Source organism: Stegostoma tigrinum, chromosome 3 (genome assembly GCF_030684315.1).
Source record: "Stegostoma tigrinum isolate sSteTig4 chromosome 3, sSteTig4.hap1, whole genome shotgun sequence".
Taxonomy (NCBI): domain Eukaryota; kingdom Metazoa; phylum Chordata; class Chondrichthyes; order Orectolobiformes; family Stegostomatidae; genus Stegostoma; species Stegostoma tigrinum.
The window spans coordinates 81,217,750-81,230,599 of NC_081356.1; the positions used below are offsets into that span (position 1 = coordinate 81,217,750).

General features: G+C 39.3%; 1 protein-coding gene across 2 annotated transcripts in view; it reads left to right on the plus strand.

Moving 5' to 3' along the window:
- fbxl17 (F-box and leucine-rich repeat protein 17) overlaps window positions 1-12,850 on the plus strand; it is a 700,184-nt gene that overhangs the window by 240,699 nt on the left and 446,635 nt on the right. For both annotated transcript variants that reach the window (XM_048526933.2, XM_048526934.2), the window contains exon 7: window positions 3,328-3,435. In XM_048526933.2, the coding sequence (XP_048382890.1) occupies window positions 3,328-3,435 (108 nt within the window). The remainder of the gene's footprint in view (window positions 1-3,327; window positions 3,436-12,850) is intronic.

A 12,850-nucleotide genomic window follows, 5' to 3' on the forward strand; every position in this document is an offset into this window, starting at 1 on the left:
TTGTAATGTCTATTCAATCATTGTTACATAGTGAAAAGATTGGGAATCAAGTAATGCAGGATCCTTGATTTTCAGAAGACAGTGGAAAAGGAAGAAAGGTTGTCTTCTTATTAAAGGAAAGAGTGACATCAATAAAGAGAAATTTAATTACGGTACAAACCCACATGCACTGGTTCAGCCATGGTATACTTCTATGGATGTCGGTTTATACTGTGATCTCCTAATCATTTTTAATTGAGAGTTCAGGTAGATCATCTATTAGATAATCCTCATATTTACAACCAAGCCTGGTTGATGTGATCCACATTTCAATCAAGTTAGAACAGCCTGACTGATTTTGCTCTTCCTTACCCCACGTAGACTGACTATTAGAGCACAGAGTTCGGGTCAAATATGAGACCATCGGATTTGTATGGCTCAGTACTAAAACAGTTTTTTCCTTCTCCCGGCAGACTATTTGGAGAATCTCAGTTCACAAAATCCTGGTTTAAATCTCATGCTTGGTGGTTGCCATTATTGGACAGATGATTTAAGCTATTTTGTTTAGTGTGTCAGCATTAAAAAAAGGGAAGTTAAATGGAGTGATACTCACTGAAATAAAAAAAGGAAAGAGCTCAGGTGTGAGCAAATAAAATGAGAACAGTATGTTAGCTGGCAAAACGCACAAGTCTGGAAGCATCTGTGAGGAGATAGTAGAGTTAACATTTTGAGTCCAGTGACTGTTCATCAAAACTGCAGCACTATGCTGATGTGAATATCTAGTTCTTGATTCATTTATTTTAGAATGTAACTTTTAATTTTAGCAATTAAAATTTTTAACTGTAAAAGTTGGGGCATCTGGTTAAAACAACTCTGATGTAAGTAAGAGATAGCAAGGTGTAGAGCTGGATGAACACAGCAGGCCACGCTGCATCAGAGGAGCAGGAAAGCTGCGTTTCAGGCCTAGACCCTTATTCAGAAATCTTTCCTGCTCCTCTGATGTTGCTTGGCCTGCTGTGTTCATCTAGCTCTACACGTTGTTATCTCAGATTCTCTAGCATCGGCAGTTCCTACTTTCTCTGAACTGATGTAAATAAGCCTGTATTTATTACATTTAAAAGCTGGCCTATGTTTGCTTTGCAAGATCACAGTTATTAGTGAAAGAAAACTTGAACAATGAATGATCTAACTTAAGCTTGTAATAGAACCAAGGAGTCGTGAGTAAGTATCATAAAATGCCATTGGTAATATAAACTATTCATGTGAGTTACAAAATCAGAAAGTTGTGCTGAGGTTGAATAATTTGTTTATTTTTGCAATCATCACAAAGCATGTCATGTTGTGATAGAAGTAATAATTCAGAGTAGAAGCTTGGATAGAAGGTTCTTTTGTCTAATTTTTCTGTGCGTGTTTGCTTTGAAAAGCAGGCAGAAAGTACATCAGACGTCACAAAGCCTTGAGGCAGAAGGCACTAAGCTTGAATAGTCAACTGAGAGAAATGATTACAAAAAAGCTGTGAGAGCCCAATGAGGGGAAAAGAAGCCCATATATGTGCAATACAAGGAGAAAAAGCTGAAGATTCCAAGTGTTGTGGCCATACAGAAAAAAATAGTGTATCACTTGGCCTAAAGCTAACGAAAGGATCTTCATGTAATTTGCACCTGAAGGAATACGAAGTGAATTAAAGTCAATTCTGGAGGGTTGTGGCATACTTTTTGGGTCAATCCCAGAAAAAGTGAATGAGCTTTGAAGATATTGCAATTTAGAAACACTCTTGGGGAAAATCAAAGTTAGAACTAAATTCATCGAGTATGTTTTTATATTACATTAGTGGTGCTTGCTTTACTTAATTTATCTTTCTAAATACTACAAAGTTTGTATTTGTTTAAAAAAATTGAAATCTTACAGCCAATTCTGTGGTGTTGAAGTGTCAGAGGTTCCCAAAGGATTGTGAAAATATTTCATTCAAAATTTAGGCCATGGAGGTTGAGAGTCTGACACATAAAATTTCAATCTTTCGTTTTGAAGTTTTCTTTATAAAAGAAGAGTCTGAGGTTTGTTGAATTCTCCTCAAAAGCTAAAGAGGTTTTCACTTTTTCACCACTTTTTTTTTCCTGTTGAGCTCTAGCTGCTCATTGTCAACGATGTGAATAAAGTGAGTGGAACAATTTATGGTCTCTCATGGTTCCACTATTAATGTTGCGCTACTTTACTCTCCAACACAGTATTAGAGAATTTTGGAAAATAAAACGCCATCAGTCCTACTGAAACATCAAGATTCCACTTGGGATTTATTTTTACCAATTACATTTGTCTGCAAACACCTCTAATGGCAAATAGGAACACCTACAGCCATTGGCATATATGTTCTGACCTTCATTAATAGGCTAACAATATACGTCCTACTTCACTAACCTGTAAAATCTGCTTCTGCACATCAAAGTAAATCAACTGATTGGCGAAGCTGCAAAGAATCCAATTTTGTTTATTACATCGAAGAACATGGGTAGAGGCCTTACACTTCCTCGAACTTTCTTCTCCATCCAGTGAGATTTACCTCAATCTCAGCTTGACTTTTCTGTGTTACCTACATATCCTACATGTACACTTAACTGAAAGAAAAACATAAATCGATGGTGAAACTCAACAGGTCTGGCAACATCCATGGGGAGAAACAAGAGTTCATGTTTTGAGTTGGGTGACCCATGGTTGGATTTGAACTCGGGTCCCTGGTGCTGTGAGGCAGCAGTGCTAAATACAATGCCACCCTTTGTCATCATCAGTTGTATATTCACTGATGATTTTCCAAAGCTGAAATCTGGAAGTTCACATATAGTGTTGAACATATGTTGAAGCCAATCATCTGGTAGTCTATGTTTCCTTCTGCAATGCAGAAAGTGCACCCTGTGAATGAACAGAGTGGCAAACTGTGTGAGCATGATGATATTCTTACTTGGGTAAGATTAACATTGTAAAACAATAGAAATGTTCATACTGGGAAGAAGGTAAGAGCTGCAACTTGCAGACAATGGTTATGGACTTTTGTTCTGTAAAGGAAAAACTATTTTCTCGTTGATCCCAACCATTTAATTCCTTCATTTTATTTACGTGGACTACCTTTGTTCAGATTGGCAAAAACAGCTTTTTGGAGGCGAAGTGAAATTGAGGAAGCTCCAGTGGAGAAACATAACATTCATGTTGATTGAAGCATAGTGCCCTTTTAAACAATATTTTATTTTGCATAGCCAGTGCTAGAGAGTTGGGTAAAACTTTTCTACTGATGTACATGATGTTTTGCAGCTGTGCAAGTGTCAGACTAATCTATTTTTCACATGTTCTTTTGTGTAGGTGACAGATAAATCGGTGAAAGCATTTGCAGAACATTGTCCTCTACTGCAGTATGTGGGTTTTATGGGCTGTTCAGTTACATCCCAGGGGGTCATCCACCTCACTCGGGTAAGCACTAGCCAGAAACTACTTGTTTTAAGTATCTTTAATTGTTGACATACCTGTGTTCTGTAACATCTTTCATGAAGAATGAAGCAGAAAATGAGAAAAATATTGATTCTGCTGCTATTCCTCCTACATTTTGACATCATTTAAAAATTCAGACTTTGGTTGAATTTCATCTCTGAAGAGGATTGTTATGAAATTACTGCCACTTCTTAATGATGAAAACAGAATATACTGGAAAGACTCAACAGGTTTGGCAGTAAATAGGAAAACATTGTTAATATTTTATGCCATGACACTTATTGATGTCAACGTCTAACTGCTAAAATGTATTCTACTCGGATATCAGTAAAAGAGGTATAAAGTAACTCAGTTGAAGGTAATTGATTTGCATGTACAGAGGATTTGTTAACAGATGGGAAATTGAGATTTGTGAGAAACAGCATCTTTTCAGATTGGCAGATTGTTGGGGTGCAACAGTGCTGCTGGGATCAGTGCTGTTGTCTAGGCAAAGTTGAAAGCCATGTATTTAAATTATGTTCCAAAGCTAAATGAGAACACAGGCTATGAAGGGGACACATTGAAGCTCCAAAGGGATGTACAATGTGAGGTTATTCACTTGGCCAATAAGAATAGAACAGCATAATTTTTTTAAAAGATGTAATACTTGTACACTTCAATGTTCATTGGAGTTGGTGGTACTTGTACAAGGAATAATGATAGGATGCAGGTATAGCATACAATTATGAAAGCAAATGACACAATGGCCTTTGTTGCAAAGGTATTAGAATGAAGAATAAGTAATAAAACAGAAAACCTTGCAAATACTCAGCAGATCAGACAATACCAATTCAGGTTTGAAGCATTAGCTCTGATTTTCTCCCCAGTTAATACCTGACCTGGTGAATACTTAAAACATTTTCTATTTTTATTTCAGACTTCCAGCATCATAACATAAGAACTAAGAGCAGGAATAGGCCATCTGGTCTCTTGAGCCTGCCCCGCCATTTAGTAAGATCATGGCTGATCTTTTGGAGACTCAGCTTCACTTACCCGCCCACTCACCATAACCCTTAATTCCTTTACTGTTCAAAAATTTATCTAGCCTTGCCTTAAAAACATTCAGTGAGGTAGCTTCAGCTGCTTCACTGGGCAGGGAATTCCACAGATTCAGAACCCTTTGGTGCAGCAGTTCCTCCTGACCACAGCCCTACATCTGCTTCCCTTTATTTTGAGGCAATGCCCTCTAGTCCTAGTTTCACCTGCTAGTGGAAACAACCTCCCTGCCTCCACTTTATCTCTTCACTTCATAATCTTATATGTTTCTACAAGATCTCCCCTCATTCTTCTGAATTCCAATGAGTATAATCCCAGTCTACTCAGTCTGTACTCATAATTCAACCCTCTCAACTCTGGAATCACCCGAGTGAATCTCCTCTGCACCCCTCTAGTGCGAGTATCTCTCTTCTCAAGTAAGGAGACCAAAACTGCACACAGTACTCCAGGTGTGACCTCACCAGGACCCGACACAGCTGCAGCATAGCCTCCCTTTTTTTACACTCCATCCCTTGAATAATGGCAGACAAAATTCCATTTGCCTTTTTAATTACCTGCTGCACCTGCAATGCCACCTTCAGCGATTAATGCACAAGGATACCCAAGTCCTTCTGCGCAGCAGCATGCTGCAATTTTTTACCATTGAAAACATAGTCCATTTTGCTGTTATTCCTACCAACATTGTATTCCATCTGCCAGACCTTTGCCCACTAATTTAAACTATCTATATCCCTCTGCAGACTTTCAGTGTCTTCTGCACACTTTGCTCTACCACTCATCTGTGTCATCTGCAAATTTTGACACACCACACTTAGCCCCCAACTCTAAATCATCTATGTCAATTGTAAACAATTGAGTCCCAACACTGATCTCTGAGGCACACCACTGGCCACTGATTGCCAACCAGAAAAATACCCATTTACCCCTACTCTTTGCTTTCTACTGGTCAACCAGTCTTCTATCCATGCCATACATTACCGTTAATACCATGCAGCTTTATCTTATGTAGCAGCCTTTGGTGTGACACCTTGTCAAATGCCTTCTGGAAATTCAGATACACCACATCCGCAGGTTCCCCATTGTCCACCATACAAGTAATGTCCTCAAGGAATTCCACCAAATTCGTTAAACATGACCTACCCTTCATGAACCCATGCTGGGTGTTCCCATTGGGACAATTTATATCCAGATGTCTTGCTATTTCTTCAATAATGATAGATTCAAGCATTTTCCCCACTACTGAAGTTAATCTAACTGGCCTATAGTTACCTGCTTTTTGTCTACTCCATATTTTAAACAGTGGCATCACATTGGCTGTTTTCCAATCTGCGGGAGCCACCCCAGAGTCCAGTGAATTTTGGTAAATAATTACTAGTGCATTTGCTATTTCCCCCATCACCTCATTTAGTACCCTGGGGTGCATTTCATTAGGGCCAGGAGACTTGCCTACCTTTCGCCCCATTAGCTTGCCCAGCACTGCCTCCTTGGTGGTAATGATAGTTTTTAGGTCCACACCTGCTATAAACTTCTCGCCATTAGTTTTTGGCATGTTATTTGTGTCTTCCACTGTGAAGACCGACACGAAATAACTGTTTAATGTCTCGGCTATTTCCTCATTCCCAGTTATTAAATTGGCCTTCTTATCCTCTAAAGGACCAACATGTACCTTCGCCACTCTTTTATGATATACATATGTATAGAAACTTTTGCTGCCTGGTTTTATATTCTGAGCTGGTTTACTCTCGTAATCTATCTTAGTTTTTTTTGTGGCTTTCTGTTGGCCTTTAAAGATTTCCCACTCTACTAGTTTCCCACTACTCTTTGCTTTTTTGATTGATTAAAGCACTTTAGTGTTGTAGAAGAAGCACTAAGGCTTCGTTCAGTTATACAGCATTCCGAAATACCGCATCTGGAATACTGTGTGGAGTTTTGCTCCCCATATCTATGGAAGGATATACTTGTGTTGGTGATAGAACAGTGAAGGACCATTTGATTCATTCCTGGGTGGAGAGGATTGTCCTACAATGAGAGGTTGAGTAATTTGGATGTGTGTTTTCTGGGGTTTGGAAGAATGAAAGACAGTGCTTAATGTGGTGGACACTGAGGGGTTATTTCTCTCGCTTGGGAATCTAGAATGTGTAGGTATGGTCTCAGCATCATCTAGGACTAAGCTGACAAATGTCTTGACACACAGTGTTGTGAACAATTTGGAATTGTTTATCCAAGAAGGTTGTGAATATCCTGTTGTTGAGTACATTTAAATCTGAGATAAATTTTTGATGTCTCAGATTCAGAGAATCTGGGGAGTGGGAGAATGTATTTGATTCAATTAAATTGACTGATAGAATTTGATCAGGTGCAATAAGAACTATTCCTGCCCCTATTATTACATTCTTATGGCATATAAGGATGAAAATTGCATAGAATTTGATTGTGTGTTGTTCTGTACCACTCTTTATTGTAACCATGTTAGCAAGTGTGACTGATCTCTCGTGATCGAGTAAATGTTAGGGTTTAGGTATTGATTAACATTTTGATGCTGGTTTAGAATTATTGAGCTACATTATACAAATATTTCTAATGTGATCAATCTATTTTCAGCCTTGATCCTAAAGAAAGTCTTCTCTCTCCCAAAGTCAAAGAATATGAAGTCCTAGACGACAATCTGATGAAATAGATATCACAAATATTTTCACACATAATTTTTATGGAGCTGATTTAAGTTGGTTTTATCTTTGTTTTTAAATCACTGTTCCTGTCATTGGTGCTAAGACATACCTTTCTGTATGATATCCTAAAGGTTAGGTGATTCGGATTGATTTACTGACCTGGAAATGTGTATAAGATGGGCACCCATTCGCATTGTTTCAATTTTATATGAAGTGCTTTCTGTTAAAATTTTCCTGTCAGAATTACACAACTTCTTAGCGTAGAAGTTTATTTGGTAGACAACATTAATGACAGCCATTCTGTTGAAATAGTTTTAAAAAAAGGATGCGAAATGATATAGTTTTGAAAGTCCTGTATTTGATTTGGGGCAGAATCTTCCCAGCCATTGAGTGCTGTAGGCATTGATGAGAAAGTTGGGAAATAGGCTGAGACAGCTGTAAGGTTACACATGATGCAAGATCAAACAGCCCCATTCTCCAACTGAGTGTTGAACACCAAGGCAAGAATCATAGCAGTGAGTGATGAGATGTTTATTTGCATGTGTTAGCATTTCATTGTGAATCTCAACTAATTGATATGCTGTTTCCCATTCTCCTACCCCCTGAATAGAAACTAGATGATGACAATTCCTAGTATGAAAGCCAGAGTGGTTATCTGGCACCTTCAGTTTGTTGCTTGCTTCTCCTGCCCTCAATCAGACACAAGTCAGCGATGTCGGCAAGCACACTTCATGGGCAGTAACAGCACGCGGGATGATGATAGTGCATTAGAAGACATGGGCTACTGCAGGTTAAAAGTACATTGAAAAAGAGATGGAGCAGCATGATAGTATGCTAATCTGGCAGGCCAGGGCGCAGGGGTTAATGTTGCAAAGTGAAGATTTAAATGGACTCAACAGGGAGTGTACAGAAAAAGGGAACCTTGAGGATCTTGGGGCTACTTGGTTACCAGCTTGAGCCTGCAACTCATGGTGCCAAGTACAGCCTGCATTGTCTTTCATGCTTCTTCAAGTCATTAATGTGTACTTGAAATGTAAAATAGCTGTGACCACTTCCTGAATCAGCAAAGAAAATGTTTGTTTTCAGTCTGAGCATGCGGGCCGTACTTGATGTGAGACCTTCAAGGGGCAATTGAATTAACCAGGCATTTAGACAGCACAGGTTGAGATCATCTGTAATCTAGCACTGTGTATGTAAAATGTGTGCAGTGTCCACCTGTGTGGGGTACACATCCTGATCACAAACAATCTTGATCATTACGTTAGTCAATGCATTTTGGAGCTCTAGATGCTCTAGGAAACTGAAGTAACGCAGGTGACCAGAAAGTTGGCACCTGTGACCGCAATCCTTAAAGATAATGCAAGATCTCTCAGGCTGAACAAGGTAATGGAACTGATTTCCTCTCACCTTGTGCTATATGCAAATGCCAACATTCTCATAGGTGCCTTCTTAGATTAATGTGGTGGTGGTAGGACAACATATTAGATGTCATATAATGTCCTGCCGTACTTACAGGACATGGCTAATGCTGCATTTGAAGGTGAAGGTGTTAAAGATCAATGTAGAGGCATCCTCTGGCCCTCTTGTTAGAGTCCTACATGTCCCACTGTGTGGAGGAGCATTCTAAACCATTATTTGTGAGAGACGGGTGAACACTGACTGTTCACATTATTCGATACCTGTTCTATTCTCTTTCCTATATTCCTGGTGCAGGCTCATTGGAAACATGTTCAATAGATCCAGCCATGGCAAGGATTAGGAATGCTGTTTCTGCAATGCATTGAAAGATACCCTGTTACTGAATAAGGGGGCATGCATTTAAAACTGATATGCAAAGAAATCTCTTCTCTCAAAGGGTCGTGAATGTCTGGAATTGTCTACCTGGAGGTGTGAAGGATAGATTACTGAAAGTATTTAAAGAGGAGGTAGATTTTTGAAATAGCAAGAAGTTGACGGCTCAGAGGAACTGGCAGAAAAGAGCAGTTTAGGCCTGAAGCAGATCAGCCATGATTTTATAGAATGATGGGGCAGGCTTAAGGACCTGAATGACGTACTCCTTCTCCTATTTCCTGTGTTCTTATGTTGTCCCAAATATGCACAGTGAGGGGTAACTCCTGGAAAGCAGCGCTTGACAGGGTGCATGGCTAGGATTTAGAGATGGCAGCAGGAATCCTGGCAAGTCCTAAGTACTTCCACCTGTGTCAAAAAGGAGTATGTGAGGAGTGGGATGTCACTGGGGCATAGTCCATATGTAGTTAAATGAGTTACTGAAAATTGCATGGCAAATCTGCTAGGCCTCACAGAGAAAAACCCATCGCGAAGCTCAACAGAGGACATTGGGGTTCTGCAGATGCCATCATATCTGCATTGGGTAGAAAGTGGTGATATCAGTTTCAGCTCTCAGTCCATTTAGCTATTCAGTGATCACTGCTATAAAAAGTTGTTGATGGATATTCATACTGCCATCCTTACTGTTAAACAGCATCTTGTTCATCTGAGGATAAGGTACCCAAAGAATGGTACTGTTCATGGATCAGTAAGAGTTACAATCTGCAGGAGCTGAAATTTAAAATAGGGCTCTTTCAAGGTTGAAACGAATCTACATTGAAGTTTGATCGTCATTGCAGCTTCAGTTTGAATTTTTCAGCCAAACATGAATTTGATGCCTAACCCTGTTCTGCATAACTGCCAAGGTCAATGGATAAGGGTCGGATTGAGGTGTAAAGAATCAGGTTTTCATGCAAGGTTAGTCATTAGTTCATTTCTTGCTAGTGAAAGCATATTGGCTGATTTGTTTCTAATCAAAGGTACCCACGTACTTTTCTCAAAATAATGATGCTCTGCTGTGAAAGCATTTTCTATGAGAAGTGCTACTTCTGAAGCAGAGCCATTTGTGGTTTCACTTGAACTGATACAATGTATAAAGCTAGCTATAGCAGTTTCCGTATATTCATCAGTGACTGCAAAGCAAATGTGTCATCGTCTGATGGCCACCTTAAATCCGTGTACAAGTTTTATTTTGAAAATGTGTTTATCTTGAAGAATTCTCCCAGATTGCTTGATAGGTAAATATCTGATCTATGAAAGAAAAATTAAATATTTTCAGAAGTGCTCAATTTATCTGCCAAGCTTCAAGATCAATGCTAATACCTTTGTCAGAGTGCTGGGAATATGTGCAGGGTTCTGCTGCAACAGAGCATTTTTGTCCAGTTACCTCTGGGCTGTAAGTGCAGAAACGTTAAGCTCCTCCTGTTAACCCCTCAAGCTAATTAGATAATTTTCATCTATGCTGTCCCAGTGTATTTCATGACTCGGAGGATTCAGTCTCCCTCTACAGTCTTAATTATTTTGACATTGTATAATATAGCAGCTTCAGTCCAATGCTTCCAATATCAGTCAGGTCAGAGATTTAGCAAACATGGAACTAAATAAGTTTTTAACAAAAACAGAAATTGCTGGGAAAGCTCAGTAGATCTGGCGGCTTTTGTGGAGAGAAATCAGAGTTAATGTTTCGAGTTGAGTGATCCTTCCCCAGAATTTCAGTTTTCTGTCCACAGATGCTGTCGGACCCGCTGAGCTTTTCCTTTAATTTCTGTTTTTGTTTCTGATTTACAGCATCTGCAGTTCTTTGCATTTATTAAGTAAGTCTTTGCTATGTGTTTGAGAATTTAAATCAGTTTTATTTGTAAGTGCTTGTTTAACGTATAAGGAGAGTTTTACAAAGGATTCCCTCGTGCTGATTACACGGAATGTATATTGTGAGTTGATGCTTTCACTCAGAATGACCCAGAATCACCCAGTATAATAATTGCACATAGTTAAGTATAGAAAATACCCATACCTGTGAATACTTTGGAACTAAGATACAGAAAAGAAGGGCAAGATTTCTTTTGTGTAATCTATTTTTATTTTTGCAATATTCAAGAGGGGTTTGAAGAGCACAGTGAACTCACAATTCTAGTAGAAGGTTTTGATCTAAAATGTTCACCCTATTTAATTCCCTAAGATTGGTTTAGAAGGGGTGGACGCTAGGAAGTTGTTTCCGTTAGGCGGGGAGACTAGGACCCATGGGCACAGCCTTAAAATTAGAGGGGGTAAATTTAAAACTGAAGTGAGATGACATTTCTTCAGCCAGAGAGTGGTGGGCTTGTGGAATTCATTGCCATGGAGTGCAGTGGAGGCCAGGACGTTGGATGCCGTTAAGGCAGAGATCTACAAATCCTTGATCTCAAAAGGAAGCAAGGGCTACGGGGAGAGTGCAGGGAAGTGGAGTTGAAATGCCCATCAGCCATGATTTAAATGGCGGAGTGGATTTGATGGGCCGATTGGCCTTACTTCCACTCCTATATCTTATGCTGTCAGGCCAGCTAAGTACCTATGAAATTTTCTGTTTTTATTTCAGATTCACAGCATCTGTGTTGCATTTCTTTTACGTAATACTTGCAGTCTGGTGTCCAACCTGAAAACAGTTCTCCAATTGAGGTCCTAAAAAAGCTCTGTTGAACTGCACCATTAGCTCTTGTCCATGGTATCTCAGCCCCTTTGAGATTTAAAAAAAAACTTCTGTTCGCTATTATGGTTATTTTTGTACCAGTTTATTAGGCTTCTGTGATTTTGTGTGCAGAAGCAGTTAAATTCTTGTGTTTGTTCACAGATCTTGATCTCTCAGCATTGAAAATGTACCCTGGTTTGCCTTTCTAGCATCCAATTGATGAGCTTACACTGTTCTCAACAAAGTCCATCTGCCATAAGTTCTGTCTGAAAACAAAAAAAAGGCCAATAAAAAAGATTTTGGCATTATCAGTGAGAAATACCAGAATATTGTGCCTGTATCTTCAAGATTACAGTGGCTTTTATTTTACGGTGAGAGTGAGATAGTAACCAAAGTGCAAGGTGACTGAATGTCAGCTTATTGCTTGATTTTGGTTTACCATTGTTGTCACAAAGCAATGATATGTCTCTGTTGCAGTTGTGAAAGAACCAAGACAGAGATAAATAAGTCTATCGACCAGCTCTGTCACCTTGGTTTTCCACAAATACTTGAGACAACCGGTTGCTCCTAACATAATGAGAATTGCAAACAGGAGAACATCAGTTCACTCCGGTATGAGTGCAACAAATGCCAGAGTATCTTGATTCTAATGGGACTTCGTCTGACTCATAATGACTTGTTTACAGATCAGTTATCTGGCTTTAGCAGGCAGTTGGAAATTGCTTCTTTAGGATATCTTCCAATAAGCTCCACGGATTCCCCTCAGGCTGCTTGTAGTAAATATTCTCAGTGCAGTATGTTTTTTATTTCCCTTTCTTTCTGCTTGCCACCATATGGCACTCAGAGGCATCCAGAAAAGCAAAGATATTTGCAGAAGGTTGTTTAAAAATTGAAACCTATTGAATTGCAGGGAGGAGTGATCCTGTTCACGGAATCATTGATTCTTACAGCGTAGAAGGAGGCAATTCCATAATGTCTGCACCAGCTCTTCAAACAAGTCACAATGCCGAGCGTTAATGACCTGCATTTTCCCTACATGATCGCACACTATTTCTCTCTCAGTAATCAACCAATCCCCTCTTGAATGCTTCAGGTGAACACCACATTTCCACGTAGTGCATTCCATATCCTAACTATTCACTGTGTGAAAAAACTTTTTCACCCATCGTCCTTACTTCTTTTGCAAATCATTTGACATCAA